Source organism: Eptesicus fuscus, chromosome 19 (genome assembly GCF_027574615.1).
Source record: "Eptesicus fuscus isolate TK198812 chromosome 19, DD_ASM_mEF_20220401, whole genome shotgun sequence".
Taxonomy (NCBI): Eukaryota; Metazoa; Chordata; class Mammalia; order Chiroptera; family Vespertilionidae; genus Eptesicus; species Eptesicus fuscus.
This window is the reverse complement of record NC_072491.1, coordinates 48,539,253-48,563,120: the sequence shown is the minus strand read 5'-3', so window position 1 is coordinate 48,563,120 and position 23,868 is coordinate 48,539,253. Positions and strand designations below refer to the sequence as shown.

The following is a 23,868-nucleotide window of genomic DNA, read 5'->3' as shown; positions in this document are numbered from 1 at the left end:
CTTGGGGGCACTGCAGAACCTCTGTCTCTCTGCAGATGAGGCAGATCCCTGCCCTAGGTCTCCGCAAAGCTATGAATCTGTGGCAGGAGGCCTGGTCTGGGTCTCAGCAACCACATGCCTGCAATGTTCCCAGGAACCCTGGGAGGGGCTGGGCGAGTCCTGCCATGTCCCCCCCAGGGTGGCGATCTCCCCGGGGACCCCCGGGGAAAGGCTGGCTGGGCCTGGCCACGCCCCCCCAGGGTGGCGATCATCGCCCGGGACCCCGGGAGTGCCTGGCTGGGCCCAGCCATGCCCCTCAGGTGGCGATCGCCACCCGGGACCCCCGGGAGCTCCTGGACCTCCGGGAGCGCTGGCTTGGCCCGGCCACGCCCCCCCCCGTGGCGATCGCCGCCCCGGACCCCGGAACTAAGAGGATTGGTCTTCTCAACGACCGGATAGGCCACCCGGAGTCCCACCCCCAGCCTCTCGCAGGCCCAATCATGGGCATAGCGGAGGTGCGGTCAATTTGCATGTTTCTCTATTATAAGGTAGGATAGACTAGAGGCCCAATGCACAAAATTCATGCAAGGGGCTTGGGCCTCGCAGCCCTGGCTGCCTCGGCCCATCACAGCCCCAGCTACCTCATGGCCCAGGCCCCGTGGCCCCACCCACTGGTCATTCGGAAGATCATCTGGGAGGTTGTTCCAGAAGGTTGTTCCGCCATCCAGTCTAATTAGCATATTAGCTCTTTATTATACAGGATATATACACACTGTTATATTATCCTATCTAATAGAAGAGTAATATGCAAATTGACCATCACTCCAACACACAAGATGGCCGCCCACATGTGGTCAAAGATGGCTGCCCCCATGTGGACACAAGATGGCTGGCAGAGGAGGGCAGTTGTGGGCAATCAGGCCAGCAGGGGAGGGCAGTTGGGGGGGACCAGGCCTGCAAGGGAGGGCAGTTGGGGGAGACCAGGCCAGCAGGGGAGAGCAGTTAGGGGAAACCAGGCCAGCAGGGGAGGGCTCTTAGGGGTGACCGGGCTGGCAAGGGAGGCAGTTGAGGGGGACCAGGCCTGCAAGGGAGGGCAGTTGGGGGAGACCAGGCCAGCAGGGGAGAGCAGTTAGGGGAAACCAGGCCAGCAGGGGAGGGCTCTTAGGGGTGACCGGGCTGGCAAGGGAGGCAGTTGAGGGGGACCAGGCCTGCAGGGGAGGGAAGTTGGGGGGACCAGGCCTACAGGGGAGGGTAGTTAGGGGTGACTGGGCCGGCAGGGGAGGGCAGTTAGGGGTGACCAGGCTGGCACAGGAGGGCAGTTAGGGGCAATTGGGCCAGCAGGGGAGCAGTTAGGCATCGATCAAGCTGGCAGGGGAATGATTAGGGGGTGATCAGGCAGGCAGGCAGAAGTGGTTAGGGGCAATTAGGCAGGCAGGCAGGCTAGCGGTTGGGAGCCAGCAGTCCTGGATTGTGAAAGGGATGTCCCAGATTAGAGAGGGTGCAGGCTGGGCTGAGGGACACACACACCTGTGCACAAATTTCATGCACCGGGCCTCTAGTTCAGTCATAAAAAGGAATGAAGTGAAATTCCGTTATGTGCCACAACGTGGATAAACCTTGAAAACGTTTTGATAACTGAAACAAGCCAGACGAAAAGGACAAATACAGTACAATTCCACTTATAGGATGAACCTAGACTAGGCCAATTCACAAAGACAGAAAGTAGGATGGAGGTGACAGGGCGGGGGCAGGGGTCACAGAATGTCTGTTTGGGAAGATGAAAAACTCTGGAAGTAGATAGTGCTGATGTTTGCACAACATTGTGAATGTACCTAATGGTGCTGAAGTGCATACTTAAACTGGGCTAAAATCATAAGCTTTATGACAAAATAAATGAGTAAATGTTAAAAATTATCACTTCCTTGTAGAGCAGATGCTGTGTTGGCGTGAGAGTAAACTTCTCCCAGCTTGGGCAGCCGCACAGTGTCACCACAGCGCTCTAGATCTGGATTCAGGAGTTTTTCCTCCAGTGTTGGCTCTGTCACTTCCTAGTGGTAAACATTTGAGCATTTGCTCAGGGGAGTAGCTCAGCTGGTGAGAGTATAGTCCTGATACACAAGGTTGGGGAACCCTGGTCAGGCACATACAAGAATCAACCAGTGATGCATAAATAATGGAACAACAGAGCCGTGTTTCTCTCTCTCTCCCTCTCTCTCTCAAAATCAATAAGTAAAAAATAAATTCAATATTTTTTTTATTTTGAGCAAGTCACAGAGGTCCTTTTTGCTTTAGTTTCTTCCAGTTGCAGTATCCAGCCAGGGTTTGTTTTGAGGACAAGATTAAAAGGAAATACTGCATAGAAAGTGCTTTATCAACTCCACACTATGGTGCAGGGGGAAAAGTGTATAATTTATTCCTTTAAGGTGCTTAGTCATAACAACCTTATCACTGAAATGTACTCTTTAATTCCTAATTGAATACCCTATAATATTGTTATAGTTGGTATGATTCAGCCAAAGTGGCTTTTTTAAAATTTTTCCTGATGTAAAAGTATTCAATCATAGTGTTTAGAATTTTAAAAGCTGAATTTCTGAAGAAACCACATTCCTACTTACCATTCTTAGAGAGAATGGGCCGCTAAACCCTTTCATTTATGCTATTTTGATTCCTTTTGTTCATTGGTTAGCCTCATTGCACAGACCTTAGGAAGAAAAGACAGCTGTATTGTATTTTGTCTGGAAAAAAAATGGGCTTCAGTCTTGTTTAATGACAAGTATTGAAATATTTTATTTTGCTTCCTGCTCTCATCTTCCATTCCAACCAAATCAGTCTCTGCATTGTCAGACATGTGGCAGTTCTCTGGCACGCTGTGATAGACAAAGAAACATCATCTTGCAAGACTCTTCAGACAAATAATTACATTGAAAAATCAGTATTTATAAAGTGACCTACATTGCTTGCTAGAACATCATAAATTAGTACCAAAATCAATGTGGTTGAAACAAATGTCAACTAATTTTTTGTTTCTCCCCTTAGTGGTTACGTCTTCGACTATGATTACTACAGAGATGATTTCTACAATCGGTATGTGAACTTTTCATCTTCTTTCCCTTTGATTTAAATTATCTTTTAAGTATTCTGTACATTTCATTCATGAGCATTCTTGATTAATGTGTTTAAAATATTTTATAGTAAAAATAAAATAAAATATTAAGTCCCCCAAAATACAATTTAGACAGCTTTTCCCATTTTCATGGTACTTACTGGACTACATAAAGTACAACGTGGACTTTTAGGTGCTTAAGCCTAAAATTAGGTGTCTGATATTCGGATAATATTTTAGAGATTTAATCAACCAAAGTTATTTAATAGGTCTGTTGTTGACTTTGAATTTCTGAAGACAGAGCTTTATAAACCCAGAAAATGACTTCAACCTTAGCCACCTGCTTTCATATGACAATTGAGCAGCCTAGATTGGTTTGATTCGGTGAAGTACACCGCACACTCACCCGGCAAGTGGTGGGGGCAGGAGAGGAGGCCGTGCACAGCGATGCTAATGATCAGCGGGGAAATGGGACTTCCCATGTTCTTTACAAATGTTGGTTAAAACATTAAAAACTACCTTATTCTAGGCTATACATGTACAGGGAAATAGAGTAAAACTAATAGTTATGTAGTACACTGTCATTTAAAACGGTGAAAATATTGAAAGTTAATGTGTTTTATTTCTTTGCAAAAAAAAGCCTTCTCCAAAATAGTTTGAGCAGTCAGTTCTAACTCAGGGCGTGGAGCCGGCGAGCGGGGGCCTCCCAAGGGTGGATGGGCATGGTGGCTGGGCCTGCGGATGACCGTGCCCCAGAGTCCTTCAGGGGGAGCTCTTTCCCCTCTGTCCCTCTCCTGGGACTCCCCACTTTCCTCATCCACGTCCATAGGTTTGCTTTTCCTGCATCCCTCTGGCTCCACATCTGGAGTCAACCGGAAGCTTCAGCCTCGCTGCAGGGTTAGAGTTAGGGTTAGGGTTAGGGTTAGGGTTAGGGTTAGGCTGTGTGCCCTGTAATCCCACTGGCATTACATTTCCGCTTAGATGATATTTACATTTCACTGGCCTGACATTTACATGATAATTCCATTACGTGATCTTTACATTTCACTGCCCATTACCCTCTCCAGTTCCTGCTGCTCTTTCCTCTTGGTGACCAGGGCCCTCTTGGGGTTATCCATCTGCGTGAAATGCCACATGGCTCATCATGAGGACACAGCACCCCCACATCTGCTGTTCGTGTGACCCGAGTGTCAGGTGACCGCAACCCCTCACTGACGGCCCTCGAACGAGGTGCTGGGCTGAGGGCCGGTCGTGGGGCGCCACGGTCTGTGGACTGAGAACCTGGCAGCTAAGCCTGGACTTCCTGAACCTTCTCCCAGTCCATCCGCTGGGGACCCCGAAAGGCGCCTGGTGCTGGGGGGGACTGGTGTTATTTAATACGATGCTGGTTTGACCAAGCAGAGGTATGCAAAGTGAGGAGCCGCTGTACATAGGCCATCGGACCAACCAAAACGATGGAAATATCTCTTAAGCCTTTCATTACAAGTTTCATTCAAACAAAATTCCCAAGGTCTGGGAAAGCGAACTTGGAGAAGAGGTGGCGATGGACATTCACAGACTCTGAGGGAAGACACGGTGCAGCCCTTGTCCGGTCCAGCCCCGGGTCGCCTCCGGTTCCCCTGGGACCTTCCTGAGTTGCTCCTTCTCCTCGGACCCGCGCCGGCTCCTTACCTGACTTCCCCGCAGCCCTGAGCACACGCGCCCTGACCAAGTCCCCTCTGGCCCCTCCAGGGTGCGTGGGCTTCTGCTGTGTCTTCCTCTCTGGGTGCCAGGATTTGTCTCCCGCACCCGCCTCCTCCCCCAGGCAGGCAAGGGGCTCGGTTGGCTAGTTTTTGCCTCCAGGCGCTTTCGTGTCTCCCTTGCAGTGGAGACCAGTCTGTGTTATTATTTCATCTCCTTGCGTCTAGAGAGACTGGTTTTTCCCAGGCGCACAGTTAATTAATGGCAAGGCTACAAGCAGAACCTGCGGCTGTAGTCAGGGACCTGCGGTGTGAGGATGCAAAGCGCGGGGCCAAGGGCCAGGAGCAGCCTTGTCCGGGACGAAGACCCGCAGCCACGCCTCCTGATCACTGCCGGCTGCTGCGGAGAGCAGGTTACTGCACTAGCCAGCCCTTCGTGGCCAAATATGAATTTTTAAGAGTTATCTGATCAAGTCATTTCTATCATTTCTACAAAATATACTTCATTTTAAATATTAAATAGCTTCTAATAACTTGTCCTAGAAATGATGTGAAGTTCTGGCAGCATTAAAATAACCCACAGATATTAAGAAAATATAACATTTATTTTAATTTTTACTGAATTTATTGGAGTGACATTGGTTAATAAAAGTATACAGGCTTCAGGGGTACAATTATACATACATCATCTGTATATTGTATTGTGTGTTCACCACCCAAGTCAAGTCTCCTTCCATCACTATTTTCCCCCCCTTTACCCTCTCCTACATCCCCCACCCCCACCCCCTGGCAAGCACCACACTGTTTTCTGGGAAGAAAACGTAACATTTAGATAGTCTTCAAACTATTTGGAAATTTTCATGTTTGACAATTTTAAAGACATTTTCTAATGCAGCTTTTTTTGAGTTGTAGAGCATTATCCTAATTATTATGACTGAAGTTTTCAATCAGTGTACATTGTCATTTAGTCTGTCAGTGTGAAATTGTTTGAGCATTATAATTGCTTGAGTATTTTCTAACATGCGACTTCCTTCCGAATGGAAAGAATTTCAGAGTTTAATCTAGATGGCAAGAGACCCAAGTTCTGGGCAAGTGGTCAGGTCCAGTCCTCTCACCTTTACAAGGAAGCCAAGCCCGGCCGGCGTGGCCCAGTGGTTGAGCGTCGACCTATGAACCAGGAGGTCATGGTTTGATTCCCAGTCAGGGCACATGCCTGGTGCTGTTGGGGGACTTTTTGCAGGCTCGATCTCCAGTTGGGGGGCGTGCAAGAGGCAGCCGATCAATGATTGTTTCTCATCATTGATGTTTCTATCTTTCCCTCACCCTTCCTCTCTGAAATCAATAAAAATATTTTAAAATAAAGGAAGCCAAGATCAGCATTTTTACTTTGTATAAATTATTGCTTAATAAAATCATTAATTAGATTAGATGTCATTAAATAGATAGGTAGGTAGATAGGTGAATAAATAGATGACAGAGAAATAGATAAGTAGATATAGGTAGACAAATAATAGGTAGGTAGATAGATGATAGATAAATAGATCAATAGATGATAGATAGATGGATGATAGATAGATAGATAGATAGATAGATAGATAGATAGATAGATAGATAATAGGTAGGTAGATAGTTGGATAGATGATAGATAGATAAATGGATGATAGATGGATGATTGATTGATTGATTGATAGATAGATAGATAGATAGATAGATAGATATAGATCTTACCTGCCAAAGAGCAAGAGCCTTAATCAGCCAAATAATTACAGTCTGAAGCTCTCAGATGCCTCTTCTCTATACAACAAAGCTGACTCTGAACAATTTCCAAATAATCCATGTGTCTTATATAAAACCTGTTTGGCGTGTGAGTGCAGAAGTGTGCTGTGCTTGTGCTGCTGACAGGCTGTGTGAGCAGTCTGTGCTCTCATCAGTGTGTCTTACATTTTTTGCACTTGGCTGACACAGACATGAGCACCTGCCACAGTGGCCCAGCCAGGAGTCCCCTGTGAACACAGGTGCCCAGGCTGGAGCATCCAGACCAGGGAAATAGCTCACAAGTCAGTGTTCAATTTTATCCACAGTGATTCCTCATACGTTAAATTCTGTTTGTATTTATGGTTCTTTTCTTTCTTTCTTTCTTTCTTTCTTTCTTTCTTTCTTTCTTTCTTTCTTTACTGGTGGTGCAAACTTGGACACATTATTTAATACCACAAACCCTGTTGTCTCATCCATGAAGTGAGCGTGATACTAATTCTTGCCTCATGAGGCTGTGCTGAGGATTACATGAAGTAGCATATGTGTAACAATCAGCAGTATGCCTGGTATTGTTTTTAGTGCTTCATGGTGTTGGTTAAGCACAGTTAGCAGTAACCGTTAACAATGAATGGATTTCTTATACCGATATTCTTGTGGCAAAGTCCCAGTGACAGAGGAACAAGTGGCTGGTCAGCGGTCCTTCCTCACTGCCCATGGTCCCTCTCCGGGCGTTCTGCTTGTAGATTTCCCTCCTGCCCCCAGAGCATCCCGTTCAACTGGCCACACGGACCTAACAGGGACTCTGGGTCAGGAACACAGAAATCACATGGCTGTTTCACAGGGATGTCTGCAAGGAAAAAGCAAAGCGTAGGAAACTGATATCATGGAGTTCGAGATGGCACGAAGCAGCGGCCTTCTCCAGGGCTGGGGACCGGAGCAGAGGTTGGGACCATGGGAGGGACTTTCAGCGCTGGCACCTGAGCGGGCTCTGCTCGGCCCCTGCAGCTGTGTCTGAGCCCGGAGGGGTCCCTGACCACTTCCAGGGGTGTGAAGGGATTGTTCTGCCAGCCAAGGTGGCAAAGCCCCTCAGCCTGGGCCCACCCCTGCTGCAGGGATGGATGGCCGCTGCCGGGGTGAGGACGCGGGCGGAGGGATGGGGACAAGAACAGGATGCCAAAGCACTCTCCCTGTCCAGTTTCACTGTGTCCCCTCCGGTCCCTTGTGGGTGTGGTCTGCAGAGTCCCAGCCCAGCTGTGGCTCAAGCCGCGGCAGCAGCGGAGAGATGCTAGCCTGGGAAGGACAGCATCCGCACGGTACCATCGCCCTGTTTCTGCCCATGGGGAGTCTAACGCACATGGGAATTACCAACCCTTGGGGAGTTTTAAACGCTTAGAAAACGTCTTTAACAAAGGTCCATCTTATCGTGGTGGTTCTGATACACTGGCCCAGCAGTAACTTTTCCTAAGGCTAATCAAACACCTATCCCTAATTTCAGGGGTGGCGAAGAGTATCACCAAATAGGACCTGAGTGGCTATTCCACACGTTCATCTCTTTATGCCACACAGAGCATTGGGCTGCAATTGACAGCACTCGCTGGCATTTTCTGCTAAAAGGTCAAGTCCAGCTCTAAATGAAGGACTTCACACGTTATTAAAACAAAACATCTTCCAAGTAAAGCAAAGGAGGCGGGTGCCGGAATCCTATTGAAGCCCCCAGGGGTGATTTCCGCTTCTGAGGTGGGAACAGGTTAAGGCAGCCTCTATTCAACAAACAGCCTCAGGAAGAACACTGAGCAGTTTGAACCAGGAACAGGGGCTGCTGTTAATGGAGAAAAGGAAATGCCAGAGGTGCTTGGCCCAGAGGAATCATATTCCCAGTAAGCAAGTCAGGGGCTCACTCAACTCTGGGACCCTTTTGACCTCCTGTTAATTAACAGAAGAGAAGCCGCTAGAGTTGCAGTTCATGAAAAACCTCTAGGTTGCAATTGTTTCAGACCATTGATTGTTGAGCACAGTCTGCATTTGTGAATGTTGGAAAAACATATTAGCAAGAGGCAACGTCTATGTCATTATGCAAATTTGAATTACCAGCTGGTAGAGTGGTCTTCCACTGAAAACATCTGGAAATAGCAACATGGCACAGTAGACAAAGGGTACAATGTGGAGGCAGAAGAACTGAGTTGCAGGCCAGCTGTGCACATGTCAATGGCTTAAATTTGGGCAAGTCACCTCCTCCCTTTTTTGCAAGTTTCCTTCATGGGAAAAATGGCTCAACAATGCCTACACTGCAGAATTACAAGACTTAAAGACTCATTGTATTACTTTTCAAATGTGCCATCTTTGTAATTACCCAAAACTATATACAAACTATAGCAGATAGCAAAGTTGTATAAAATGTAAAAATTATGTTAAAGTCAAACTATTACATGGAGAAACCAAGATGACAGCATAGGTTAACACCTGAACTGCTGACTCTCACAAGAATTTCAAAACTACAACTAAAAGACAAAACGGACATCATCCAGAACCACAGGAAGGCTGGCTGAGTGGAAATTCTACAACTAGAAGGAAAGAGAAAAGCACACTGAGACTCACAGGAGCTGTGGAAGGCAGAGGTATGGAGGCGTGCGCACAGAGAGGGCTGACAACTGAGTACGTGGCTGGCTTTCTCAATCAGGAGGGAGACACAAGCTCCTGACTGCTCTGAACTCCAGTTCTGGGCGAGACTCTGGGGACTCAGACTTATACGGGGAGAAACTGGACTGTCTGGCATCAGGCAGAACTCAAGGGTGGCTTTCTCTCAGAGGTGCTTGCAATGATTACAGCGGGACACTGAGACCCAGGGTCCTCTTAGGGCAGGGCTGACGGGAAGCCATTGCTGTTTGCTACACCCTGAGACTCTGCCCCATCCAAGCTGAGCGCAGAGGCTTTTGCATATGAATGGCCTGGACTTTTGAATTCTAAACTTACCTAACAAACTGCAGCTGAGTCAATGAGACCCAGAACATCCAAAAGAAGGCCCAAGGCCCCACATCAGCTTGCATTGCTTCACAGCTGGGCCTCATCTGGGTGCCTCCAAAACCCAAACAAAGAAGAGGAATCTGCAGATCTCTCCGTAGCTCCTGCTGGGTGGCCTCAAGCAGAGGCTAAATTAACACCTCCTTGGAGATCCAAGAGCCAGTGTACCCAGTGGTTAGAGGGGACCATCCAGAGTACAACTCCTCAGATCCATAAGGGACACATTCAGGGGGCAGACTCAGTGAGCACCAAAGCCCCACTGAAGCAAGTCTTGTCTCATAAGGGTGTCTCTAGCACAGAAGTTCTCCCATTGTAGACACAGTTGATCCTGAGAGCCAACTGGCTTGGAGGTCAATTCCTCCCAGTGATATCAACAACAATCAAGGCTTAACTACAACAAGGCTGTGCACACAGCCCACCAAGGGGTGCACCAAGAGTGTCCACCTCAGGTAATTGGGGAGGCTGAGCCACTGGGCACTATAGGACACCTAGCACACAAAGCCACTCTATTAACTCAGGGAAGCAGCCAAAATGCGGAGACAAAGAAACAGGTCACAAATGAAAGAAACGGAGGAAAGCAAATGACTGGATATAGAGTTCAAAACCATGGTTATAAGGTTTTTCAAGAATTTTCTAGAAAAGGCCGATAAATTTAGTGAGACCCTTGAGGATATGAAAAAGTATCAACTAGAAATTAAACATACACTGACTGAAATAAAAAAATAATATACAGAGATCCAACAGCAGACTAGAGGATCCCAAGAATCAAGTCAAAGATTTGAAATACAAAGAAGCAAAAAACACCCAACTGGAAAAGAAAAAAGAAAAAAGAATCCAAAAATATGAAGATAGTGTAAGGAGCCTCTGGGAAAACTTCAAGGGTACCAACATCCGAATTATGGGGGTGCCAGAAGAAGAGAGAGAGCAAGATACTGAAAACCTATTTGAAGAAATAATGGCAGAAAACTTCCCCCACCTGGTGAAAGAAATAGACTTATAAGTCCAGGAAGCACATAGAACCCCAAAAAAAAGGAATCCAAAGAGGACCACACCAAGACACATCATAATTAAAATGCCAAGAGCAAAAGACAAAGAGAGAATATTAAAAGCAGCAAGAGAAAAACCTACAAGGGAGCACCCATACGATGGTAAGCTGATTTCTCAACAGAAACTATGCAGGCCAGATGGGAGTGGCAAGAAATATTCAAAGTGATGAATAGCAAGAACCTACAACCAAAATTACTCTACCCAGCAAAGCTATCATTCAGAATTGAAGGTCAGATAAAGAGCTTCACCAATAAGAAAAAGCTAAAGGAGCCGAAACCAGTTTGGCTCAGTGGATAGAGCGTCGATCTGCGGACTGAAGGGTCCCAGGTTCAATTCTGGTCAAGGGCATGTACCTTGGTTGTGGGCACATCCCCGGTAGTGGGTGTGCAGGAAGCAGCTGATCAATGTTTCTCTCTCATTGATGTTTCTAGCTCTCTGTCCCTCTCCTTTCCTCTCTGTAAAAAATCAATAAAATACATTAAAAAAAAGAAAAAAAAAAAGAAAAAGCTAAAGGAGTTCATCACTGTCAAACCAGTATTATATGAAATGCTGAAAGGTATTCTTTAAGAAGAGGAAGAAGAAGAAAAAGGTAAAGATAAAAATTATGAACAACAAATACATATCTATCAACAAGTGAATCTAAAAATGAAGCGGATAAAAAAATCTGATGAACAGAATAAACTAATGATTACAATAGAATCAGGGGCATAGAAAGGGAGTGGACTGACAATTCTCAGGGGGAAAGGGGTATGGGGGGTGTGGGAAGAGACTGAACAAAAATCGTACACCTATGGATGAGGACAGTGTGGGGGGTAAGGGCAGAGGGTGGGATGGGAACCTGGTAGAGGGGAGCTATGGGGGAAAAGGGGGGAACAATTGTAATAATCTGAACAATAAGGATTTATTTAAAAAAAAAAAAAACTATTACAAGAAAGATCATTCAAGATCTCAGTCAGCGAGCCTTTGAGGCCTGCCCCAAAAGTGTTTGCACAAGACCAGGGATGGTGGACTTCACTGAAATCTTGGAAACATTTAATGACAAAAAACAGAAAGAGAAATTATTCATCTACTGGACATAAGTGAAGGGAGACTTTAAAAGGTATTTTCTGATCAGTTGTAACCAAAAGCTTATCTGAAGTTGGGGTGAAAATTATAGATGAATTTTGAGTCATTCAAACAGTATAGAAAAAAGATATACTAAAAAGCTATAAAAATCACTTATGTGGGTTTCAAATATAGCCTTGTTTAAAACTCAGGAGACATCTTGATTTGGTTTTATAGACTGTACACCTATCCAAAGTTAAGCAGTTTTGAAGAAAAGGTTTCAATGTTCGATCAAGTCAGGGGGGAATATCCTCACTAGTTCCCTGTATTGTTTGCTTTTTTAATGTATCTTTATTGTTTAAGTTATATAGATGTACCATTTACCTTCCCCCCATTGATCCCTTCTAGCCCACCTCTGCCCCCAGGGCCAGGCCCTCACCACACTATTATTTGTGTCCATTGGTTATCCATATCCTATCTAATAATAGACAAATATGCAAATTGACCGCACCTTCACTACACCCAAGCCACGCCCACCAGCCAAGCCACGCCCACCAACCAATCAGGACGAGTATGCAAATTACCCCAACAAAGATGGCGGATAATTTGTATATCAAGACAGCGTTGAAAGAAGCCAAGAGCTGCAGAAGGGAGTAAAGCTTCAAAGAAGCAAGCAAGCCGGGGGGAGGAGAAGGGAGGAGCAAAGTCAGGGCTGGGGTGAAGGGAGAAGCAGGCTGGCTGGCAGAGAAGGTGGGGCGGGCGACAAGGGAGGAGCGGAGGCGGGGTAGAGTGCAGCAGAAAATCCTATTGCAGGATTTTTCCTGCAACGGGAACGCTATTCTATATATATAAAAGCCTAAGCAACCATTACCACCAAACAACTGGTGGGTAGCTATGATGCACACTGACCACCAGGGGACAGATGCTCAATGCAAGAGCTGCCCCCTGGTGGTCAGTGCACTCCCACAGCTAACCTCCCGCTGGCTGGCCAACCTCCCGTGGTCCCTCCCCTCAGCTGGCTGGCCCCGATTGGCCCCTATCACCGCCCAGGCCAAGGAACCCCACCCATGCACAAACTCGTGCACCAGGCCTCTAGTATGTATATAAGTTCTTTGGTTAATCTCTTCCCAACCACTCCTCCACCCCCCACCTTCTGAGATTTGACAGTCTATTCCATGTTTCTATGTCCCTGGATCTATTTTGTTCATCAGTTTATTTTGTTCTTTAGGTCCCACATATGAGTGAGATAATGTGATACTTTTCTTTCTCTGACTGGCTTATTTCACTTAGCGTGATACTCTCTAGGTCCCTCCATGCTGTGTCAAAGGGTAAGAGATCCTTCTTTTTTATAGCTGCATAGTATTCCATAGTATAAATGTACCACACGTTTTTATCCACTCATCTACTGATGGGCACTTGGGCTGTTTCCAGATCTTAGCTATTGTAATTAATACTGCTATGAACATAGGGGTGCATAAATTCTTTCTTGGGATATATTCTTAGAATTGGGATCACTGGGTCAAATGGCAGTTGCACAGTTAACGTTTTGATCCCTGGTTATCGATCATACACCTGCTAAAAGGTCCCAGTGAGAAGGTGGCCAGGAACCTATTCTCAGGGTTTGGGTCCAGGCAGCCCAGTGAGTAAGCCCCGAGTCCAGGCCACATATTGTTCTTAGTATTAAGCACATGACTATACACTCTGATTCATAAGTAAGGAAAATGAAGAAGTCATTTTCATGAAGGAACTTTAGGAGAAAACAAGTAACTGCCAATTCTTGAACTCACTATTTAATCTAAAATGAACATTCAGTGTTCAGTGACAAAATGCTCTACAAATGTTACATTTAAATTATTTTTCAATTTTAAAATCAAATTTGCTAACAGTAAAAAAACAGGCATTCATTCAAAAATCCACCAGCCAATGATTTATTAGGACAAGGTGTGTCTACTTGAGAAAATGCACCACAGACATGAAAAGAACCATTAGGAAGACCGCAGAGCAGGCTTGGAATGCTGTTAGTATAAGCCAAGGAGAATCTACCAGAAAGTGTGACTGCACACATTTCTAATTCTGTGAAGAATGGGGTTGCTTGTGGGAAAAAGACTAGAGAATGATACTAGCTGTTTTAGAGTGTGACAATGGGAGTTGGGGGTTTTCATCTATTTTCCCTAAAATGTTGGCTTTATTGTTGTTAAAGTTTAATAGTAACAAGTTTTTAATAAAAGCAAACATTCAAAATTATATTCATTATATGTCAATATGCCATTGAATTGCCTTGTCCAAAAAGAAGCCATTTTAATAGCTAATGCCCTTATTTTTCCTAGAGACAAATTATGTCTATTTTGTCAAGTAAGTTAATATTAAAATTATTTACCAGATTTTAGCTTTTACTATTCAATAAAATTACATGTTTCTGATATTATTAAAGCAAAGAAAATTCCAAACAAGAAATGGGCACATGGAAATTAGAAATGTTTATTAAATAAAGCAACTTAAATCCTCAAATTTTCTCCAAGCGTTGCTTTTCTTAAAATATGACTGCATTTGTTTTATTTAATGTTTGAGAGTAGCTCTTTTAGAGTTTTTATTTTACAATAGACCTTGGGGAAGGAAATTATGTCTAGCTTCATTGTAAACCATTATCTATTTGATCAATAAATATTAGGGGGGAATAGCATTCTTAGATTTTTAGAGGTTTTAATTTAAAATAGACACTGGGGAAGGAAAACAGGAAAACTGATGTGTTTGGCTTTATCATGAGTCATTATCTATTTGACCAGTAAATACAGGAAGAAAACGGTATTCTGACTAAGCAATATTGGGAAAAAATGAACCATTACAAAAAGACCGGGAAATCTATATAATTCTAAGAGTGGAAATAAAAAAATAAGAGGAGGGAAAAAATGTTAGTTTTAACTGACCTTTGGAATTTGGAGTCCACTGAACTCCGTTGGTTGGCGTCTCTGTTGTCCTATATGGATCCTAAATGGACTGTTTCCTTTGTCTCAGCCCCATCCATACTCTGTGAAAAAAATCAATAAAATATATTTTTAAAAAATAAATAAATAAATAAATAAATAAAAGGTGATGTTCTGATGCTGTATGCCGTCCCATCAGTTTGGCAAAAGGACTTGGTAAAACGGCACCTGGTTCCTTGGTGAGAAGGAGTCACCTCACCCCCCACCCCCTTTGAAGCAACTCAGCAAAACAATCAGAGAACCAGGCTACACTATGTTGGAATTATCAACAAAGGACAGGACACATACTGAGGACGTTATAAAATGTGTGTCACATCCAGGAAGTATGTCAGATGCAGCTGCCTTCTCTCCACATAGGCTCAGACCCAGCAACATGCGGGCTTTGTGCTCCTCGGCTGGGGAGGCAGGAGAGATGCTGCTAGACTTTTCAGTTCCCTATAAAAATCACTCGATGCATCGTCACTGAAGTAGCAATGAGTACGGTACTTTACCTGGCCTGAATTTTCATTATAGCATTCTTATATCGTTACAGATTTCAGTGATGCTTTAGAAGTGCTCTTTACCAAATGTATAGATTAGCTTATTTAATGAACCTGCTAGATTGCATGGCCTGGGGCAATGGTCTGTCCAAAAGAGCTTGCCTTTCATCTCAAGGCAATGTCTACCCCTGGAGAGAAGTTGATTGCCACATTTTCTCCTCCCTCAATAGCTGCCTGCGAACTTTGGTTCACTGACTTAAGGTGCTCTGCAAACTCAACTTATAAAGAAGTCCTGGAGACTTTGTTTGTGGTGGAAATGAGGGGCGGGCTTGGTTGACCCTCTTGATTCTCCAGGCCTGGTAGGAATGGCGCTCCTAACCCTGGTTGACACTCTGCCTACATTGCGAGTGAGCTGAGTGGACCCCCACGCGCTGCTCTTTGCTAGCGGTTCTTTGGATCTAGTGGACTTCGCTTATTCGCAGAGGATGGCTCCCCCCTTGAACTCTCTCATTTCATTTCTTTTCCTTCCCAGATATCTCTTGCTTTTTCCACAGCATGTTTCCCAATCGGTTTTGAACACTTTAGCTTGCTAATGCGGGACATTCCTAGCTCTAAGTTCCGCTTTAAATGTGGTTCATATTCTACTTCTTTTCCTCCAACAGGCTGGAAACCAGCCGGTCTAATTGTTATCATATTTCACATCTTATTCTCCAAAACAATTATCCCATTTTATCTGAATGTGTAAATAACATGTAGCTTTATGAAAGAACCTATTATAGAATGTTTTTTAAATCTTTCTTCCTAAAGAAATGGAAAGAGGGAGGATCATAGGCATAAAAAAAACAAAAATGCCAATAAATAAATACCTATCATAATAACCTTAAATGTAAATGGATTAAATGTTCCAGTCAAAAGACATAGGCTGACTGAATAGATAAAACAAAACAAAACATGACCCCTATATATATATGCTGTCTACAAGAGACCCACCTCAAAACAAAAGATGCACACAGACTGAGAGTGAAGAGATGAAAAAAATATATTCCCAAGTAAATGGAAAGGAAAAAAAGGGGGATAGCAATACTCATATCAGACCAGATTGACTTCAAAACAAGGGCCATAACAAGAGACAAAGAAGGCCATTCATAATACTAAAGGGAAGGATTCAAAAAGAAAATATAACCCTTGTAAATATATATGCACCCAATATAGGAGCACCCAAGTACATAAAAAAAACTCTTGATGGACTTTAAGGGAGAGATTGACAGCAATGCAGTCATAGTAGGGGACTTTAACAACCCAGGGACATCACTGGATAGATCTTCCAGACAAAAAATGAACAAGGAAACAGAGGCCTTAAATGACACACTTGATCAGATGGATATAACCAATATTTACAGAACATTTCCCCCAAAGCAACAGAATATACATTCTTCTCAAGTGCACATGGAACAGTCTCAAAAAGAGAACATATATTAGGGCACAAAACAAGTCTATACAAATTCAAGAAGACTGATATAATAGCAAGCATCTTCTCAGGTCACAATGGCATGGAGTTAGAAATCAACTACAATAAAAAAAAAACAAACTCAAAAACACTCAAATATATTGAGGTTAAATAGCATGTTATTAAACAATAAACAATGAATGGGTTACCAATGAGAACAAACAAGAAATTTAAAACTCCCTGGAAACAAGTGAAAATGAACACACAACCACCCAAACCTATGGGACACAGTGAAAGCAGTCCTGCGAGGAAGGTTCATAGCACTGCAGGCCTCCCTCAAGAAACAAGAAAAAGGACTAGTAAACGATCTCACCTCACAACTACCAGTAAATGACTTCAAAAGAGAGCAGCAAGAAAAGCCCAGGGGAAGTAGAAGGAAGGAAATAATAAAGATCAGAGTGGAAATAAATGACATAGAGACTAAAAAAAAAAGTACAAAAAAGCAATAAATCCAACAGCTGGTTCTTTGAAAAAATAAACAAGATTGATGACCCCCTAGCCAGACTCAACAAGAAATAAAGAGAGGGGACCGAAATAAGTAAAGTTAGAAATGAAAGAGATGCTATAACAACGGACACCTGTTGTACATGTCCTTTCATACCTGACAAATGAGCTCATATTGGAGAGTCAGATTCTAACGTCCAGAAAGCATAGGCTAATTTTTACTTCTTTTGAGAAATGATTTTCTAATAAATACCCGTTTCCAAATGTTAGATAACCAAAACATCTACTGAAGTTTTCTGCCAGGCCATTCTCTCAATAATTTCCTCCCTGGACAGCATGCTGAGGCCCCAGCCAATCTTCCCATGTCTGTGTTCTGTGCAGGTTGTTCGATTACCACGGCCGCGTGCCTCCTCCTCCGCGTGCGGTCATCCCGCTGAAGCGCCCCAGGGTGGCTGTCTCGACGACTCGTCGGGGAAAAGGGGTCTTTTCCATGAAAGGGGGGTCGAGATCTGCCGTCAGCGGGTCCTCTTCATCAGGCTCGAAATGTAAGTAGCCTCCTTCATCGCCTTTTAAAGAGGGTGGGGGTAGATGCATTGCCTGAAGCCTGTGTCAGCAGGTAACCACACCAGCACGGAGTGTCTGCTGTGCACTAAGCAGTAGAGGAAAACTGGTAAGAAATGGGTCACTTTCCAGCACAAACACAGGCGTGACTGACGAGACGAGACCCAGGAACACTTTGAAAACTTTGATCTGAGCAAATAACGAGCTGTTGGCCCTCTTAGCTTGTGGCATTTAAAGTCATGAAGCAGAACATGTTGCTTTCAGTGAATGAACAATTTCCCTTCTGAACAGAGTGCATATACTACCTTTCCAGAGGAACACTATGCAAAATCCGTGCGTGTGTGAGTAACTGAAAATGCATTAGGATCATGAAGATAGGCAAACTGCATAGTAGAGATGATAAAAGTGTAACTTGTCATCCTACTGTAAATCATTATAGAGTTACTAGAGGCCCGACGCACAAAATACGTACAAGAGCAGGCCTTCCTTCCCCCGACTGCCGACACCGGCTTCCCTCTGGCACCCAGGACCCAGGCTTCCCTTGCAGCCCTGGCTTCATCTGGAAGGTCGTCCAGAAGGATGTCCTGTCTAATTAGCATATTACGCTTTTATTATTATAGACTAGAGGCCCAGTGCACGAAATTCGTGCACGGAGGGGGGTTGTCCCTCAGCCCAGCCTGTACCCTCTCCAATCTCCAGCCTGGGACCCCTCAAGGGATGTCCGACTGCCCGTTTAGGTCCGATCCCAGGGATCGGGCCTAAACGGGCAGTCGGACATCCCTCTCACAATCCAGGACTGCTGGCTCTCAATTGCTTGCCTGCCTCCTTCCTGATTGCCCCTAACCACTTCTGCCTGCCAGCCTGATCACCCCCTAACCACTCTGCTGCCAGCCTGTTTTCCCCCAACTTCCCTCCTCTGCCAGCCTGGTCACCCCTAACTGCCCTCTCCTGCAGGGTTGATCACCTTCAACTGCCCTCCCTTGCAGGCCTGGTCCTTCTCAACTGCCCTCCCTTGCAGGCCGGGTGCCTCCCAACTGCCCTCTCCTGCTGGCCATCTTGTGGTGGCCATCTTGTGTCCACATGGGGGCAGGATCTTTGACCACATGGGGGTAGCTATATTGTGTGTTGCAGTGATGATCAATCTGCATAGTACTCTTTTATTAGATAGGATAGAGGCCTGGTACAGGGGTGGGGGCCAGCTGGTTTGCCCTGAAGGGCGTCTCGGATCAGGTGGGGGTTCCTTGGGGTGTGGGGCGGCCTGAGCGAGGGGCCTGTGGTGGTTTACAGGTGGGCCACACCCCCTGGCAATGCAAGCGGAGGCCCTGGTATCTGGAATTTATTTTCCTTCTACAATTGAAACTTTGTAGCCTGGAATAGAGCCAAGCGTGGGGCTCCCTCCGAGGCCCGAAGCCATTTGTGTTGGGGTTATAATTGAAACTTTGTTGCCTTAAGCGGGTGGGCCCAGCCAGGGTGTGCAGAAAGCTTTGCTTCCCCTGTTGCTGGCAGCAACCCTGGCCTGCTCTCTCAAGCTCCATTCTGCCGCCATATGTTTGAATTTGTTTACCTTCTATAATTGAAACTTTGTAGCTTGAGTGGAGGCTTAGGCCTGCAATGGCTGGCGGAAAGCTTGGCTTCCTCTGTTACCTAGGAAACCTTGCTCTCTGTGGCTGTAGCCATCTTGGTTTGGGTTAATTTGCATACTCGCTCTGATTGGATGGTGGGCGTGGCTTGTGGGTGTGGCTTGTGTCGGAGGTATGGTCAATTTGCATATTTGTCTATTATTAGATAGGATGTGTCTGCAGACATACTTAATGTCATAAAAAATAAAATCCTATATAATAAAAGAGTAATATGTAAATTAGCCATCACTCCACAAAAAAATGGCGGCGCCCATAGCAGACGCTGGAGGCATCACCCCGGCAACGGGAGCCCAGCATCTGCTCCTTGGCCACTGAGGGGTCTCTGGCCAGAGGACTGGGAGCGTCCGCGCCACGGCTGTGCTGCGGCAGAGAAGGGGCCTCTGGGGCAGCGAGCCCACATCTCCGCCCCAGCCTGCTTTTTGGCAGGAGGGAAGGGGCCTGTGGAGCCATGAGCTCAGCATCTGTGCGGCAGGGGAGGAACCAGAAAAATGGATCTTTCCAGTTCCTGATGCTGACAGCCCTATGGGTGCCGGGGTCCTCCACCTGCAGCCCCCAGTCGCAGCCCATCAGCCCCAGTCGCAGTCTGGAAGCCCCCTGCCAGCAGTCCAGACGGGACCAGTGTGGCGCCACGGTGGTGGGTGTCAGCGGGCATGCTACAGACATCAAATCACTGCCACCGAGGCCACCCCCCCACACACACTCGCAAGTAGTATGGTCCAAGGGGGTGACTCCTAAGGCAAGGCTCCCATGGCAGCTGATGCTCACCATGCCAGGTGAGGAAGCCAGACCTGAAAGCCCAAGCCCCCGAGTACCCGAGCTGCAGGGCGTCATGGGCCAGGGCCCTGAGGAGACCCCAGGACAAGCATCTTCCCAGAGGCTGTGCAGAAGGAGGGGAGGAACCTCTGGCTAGAGGCCAGGGTGAGGGATGCTGGCGTCTTTGCAGGCCAAGACAGGGCTGAGGGACACCACCCCCCGCACCCCCGTGCATGAATTTCGTGCACTGGGCCTCTAGTATTTATATAATTTTACATTGCTGAAACGTAGAGACACAAACTTTCTAACTAAACATACTTCTAAATTTTTACACAGACTGATTCAGGAAAAACTCTAATATATTATTGGAATACTATTCCTACAGAAAAGAGAGTGAAGTTTCCTGCATTCTTTGAGATTACATTCTAGCAGAGAAGAAACAGACAATAAATAAACAAATTAAAATGTGAGATAATACATGGCCGATTGTCTCTATGTAGAGGAATCGAGTAGAATAGAGCAAATGAAAGGGTTGGGAGAACTCTGTCATAGGATAGTCTCTGACAACCTCTTGGATGAGATGACATGAGCAGAGATCTCAAGAAAGTGGATGAGTGCCTGGCTGTCATGGCTCTGTGGTTGAGTGTTGACCTAAGAACCAGGAGGTCACGGTTTGATTCCCAGTCAGGGCACATGCCTGAGGTTGCAGGCTCAATCCCTAATAGGGGCCATGCAGGAGGCAGCTGATCAATGATTCTCTCTCATCATTGATGTTTTCAACTCTCTCTCCTTCTCCCTTCCTCTCTGAAATTAATAAAAATATTTTTTTAAAAAAGAAAAGGAAAGGAAGTGCATGAGTACGAGAGTGCTCCAAAGTTGTCGGGGCAGGGCGTTCTGGGCAGAGAGAACGGTGAGCACAGACATGTTCAATCAGCATAGCTGGGGACCAGGGAGGAAGCCAGGGAGGTGCAGAGCTCGGGGTGGGGTGGGGGTGGGGGTGGGGGGGGAGATAGGGGAGAGGAGAGGGTGGCTTGTAACAAGCGCATGAGGTAGGGAAGGCGAGAGTCAGTGCAGCTTGGGGGCCCTTAGAGGGACTTTGTGGTCACTTGGCATCCCAGCCCTTTAAGACGAGTCAGGAAGTACTGTTCTCCCAATGTACCGATGAGGAAACTCCGGGCGGTCACATGCCTGGTAAGGGGAGGGCCAGGCCTGCACCGGCCTCGTGCTTCCCATGCCAGGTGCTGTACCTACCACAGGACACTGCCGTGGCCTTCCGGGACAACCAGAGTTGCTAAGACGGAATCACTGAAACACTTGGTCTTTACGTGAAGATGTACAAAAAGGTAGTTCAGGGAGAAGGACTCACTGATGCTCTGGTAACTGATAAAAGTTTGGTTTGCTCAGAATGTGGCCGAGAATGTGACCTAGCTAATATCACCCAAACAGCAAGTAAAATAGATTTACAGTTCCCTGTGCGCATATCTGCCCATTTGTCTATCTGTTCTGTGGTAGCTGAACATGAGTTCCCTTTCTGAGTCTTAGTAATAAAATAAAATGACTTTCAGCAGCAATTCCTAAACAGAGTGTTATATGCTCTCAGATGACTGTCAAAAGCAAAGCAAAGTTCTTGAATTCGGTTTTTCTGTGGGAAATTGAACATTGAATTGCCTGCGAGGTTTACAGAAGACTTTTTTCTACCATGGTAATATTAACTTCAAACAGAAATATCAGGCATCTGTGGATTCTTTGCCCTGTGGTCGCTTTTAAGACAAAGTTTATCGATGGCAACATCATTGGCCTATTGGCCACAGCAATTCTTCATCCAATTCTTCATCGGTGAGAGTGTTCTGAGCTTCGCAGATCATGTAGCATTCCTGACCCTACCCCCAAAGGCCAATGGCAACTCTGTCTTTGGACAACCAGAAGCGCCCTGGTCCTGAGGCAGGACTCCCTGAGGGGATGGCCCTCCCTCCTCCGTGGCGTCTCTGGCAAGTGCCACTCAACTGTGCAGACTCGGCCATGAGGTGGCCTTACCCACCTGCCCTGCCCAGCGTGCAAAGAAGATGGTGAACTCCAGAGGTTATTTTAATGTAAAATCTTAGTATTCAAGTGGTTATTTTTCACATTTGTATTTTTTTATTTCTAGTTTATCTTGGGTCATGGAGAGAGAATGGGGATGATGAAAATTTTTTTGAGATATTTATTAAGAATGTTGGTTTCTTTTTTTTTTTTACAATAAAGCTAAATTTTATTTTATAGTTCTTTTAATATCTTATAATTCTTTTTTATTTAAAAAAAAGAATGTTGGCTTTGTAACGAACAGATTGTCTAAATGGACATATAAGCAGGACTTATTTTCTGCTTCCAGTCTAGGGCTGAGGGTGTGTGTTACCCTGTGGACTGTTACCCAAACCCTCCATCACCCTGCTGTGTTGTGGCAAATTGATGTCAGCTTCTGAGGGTGATTAAGATGCTCTACCACCGCGGTGATTTTACTGTTTTCTTTTCTTGAGATTTTGGTTTATATCCCATGCTACTTGGATGGTTTTTATGAAATAGTTAATAATAATAATAGGAAAAAGAATAATCGCTAGCACTTTTTTAGTGTTTATGATAGCTATGGATTCAAGTACTTTACAAATATTAACTAATTTATTCGCCGTCACTGCCCTGTAAGTGAGGTATTAGTATATCATTCCCACTTTACAGGTGTAAAATTGATTTTTCATTTATGATTAAATAATATATTGGATTATATTTCTTCCATCCTCATGTCAGGTGTATAATTTACGGTTTCCCCTCTTTTCCTTTCCTTGCTTTTGCTTCCTTAATGGATTTTCTTTTAATTCCCATGTCTTCCACAGAAACTACCTTAATTTGAATATTCCACTAGCCCCCTGTTTCATTAGCTGCTATATTAACATAGAAAACTGTTATGAATCAACCTGTATTTACCGGTTAATCTCTTAACAGCAAACAATACTGCTCTAAGTCCCCTCCGGACTAAGCTTGAGCAGCCCTGACGCCATCACTGGCTCTGCGCCTCCCCTCCCCTCCCCCCGAAGCTCAGGATTTCCCAGAAGCAGCAAGTTCTAATATTCTGCACCTACTGCTTATCTGCCACCTCCCAGTGTCTGTCACCGTCTTGCCTGTTAGGACTAGTGGCTTCAGTTGGCCTCTTTCCGGGTTGTGCACAGATGTGATAGTCTTCAGGGAAGGCTAACCCTGAACCTGCACGTATCACCCAGACGCTTTGAAATAAATCTGACGTCTTTTGTTTTTTAGCAACAATCATGTGGAACTGGGCACACAAGAGTGCCTTTGTTGCTCTAAAATATGTAAATAAGTAATCGGTAGAAATATTACCGATCAGCAATGGACTGGGAATGTTTTGTAGGATCTAGTACAATAATCATTTGAAATTTAGTGTGAATATATATTTTTCCTCATAATGTGTTCATTTTAATAGAGTTATTAGTATAGAAAGACAATAGAGTGATCAATTTCATGTAGATTTCATATAGTTTTATTTGTTTTGAGGTTCAGTTCACAGAAATTAACTGTGAATTACTGTTATGTTAGTGAAACACAAATCTAAACAAGATTTATATATAATTCCTGAAAAGCCATATGTACAAGTGTACAAATAGATATATGTGTGTATAAATATATACAGGGTGTGGCAAAAATAGATTTGTAGCTCTCTATATAGAATATAATACAATAATTAATAAATAATAATACAAGAATAAACTGTTTTGTGTACTCACAACTGTAAACCTACTTATGCCCCACCCTGTATATAAATATTATCATTATTTGAGATTTTATAATTAGCCTGGTACCTATGAATAACAATAATTTTCAAATTCAAATCA

At 44.9% G+C, this 23,868-nt stretch overlaps 1 protein-coding gene across 1 annotated transcript in view; it reads left to right on the top strand.

Moving 5' to 3' along the window:
• RALYL (RALY RNA binding protein like) overlaps positions 1-23,868 on the top strand; it is a 264,866-nt gene that overhangs the window by 211,344 nt on the left and 29,654 nt on the right. The window contains exons 4-5 of the mRNA XM_054708761.1: positions 3,016-3,063; positions 17,418-17,581. Of these exons, the coding sequence (XP_054564736.1) occupies positions 3,016-3,063; positions 17,418-17,581 (212 nt within the window). The remainder of the gene's footprint in view (positions 1-3,015; positions 3,064-17,417; positions 17,582-23,868) is intronic.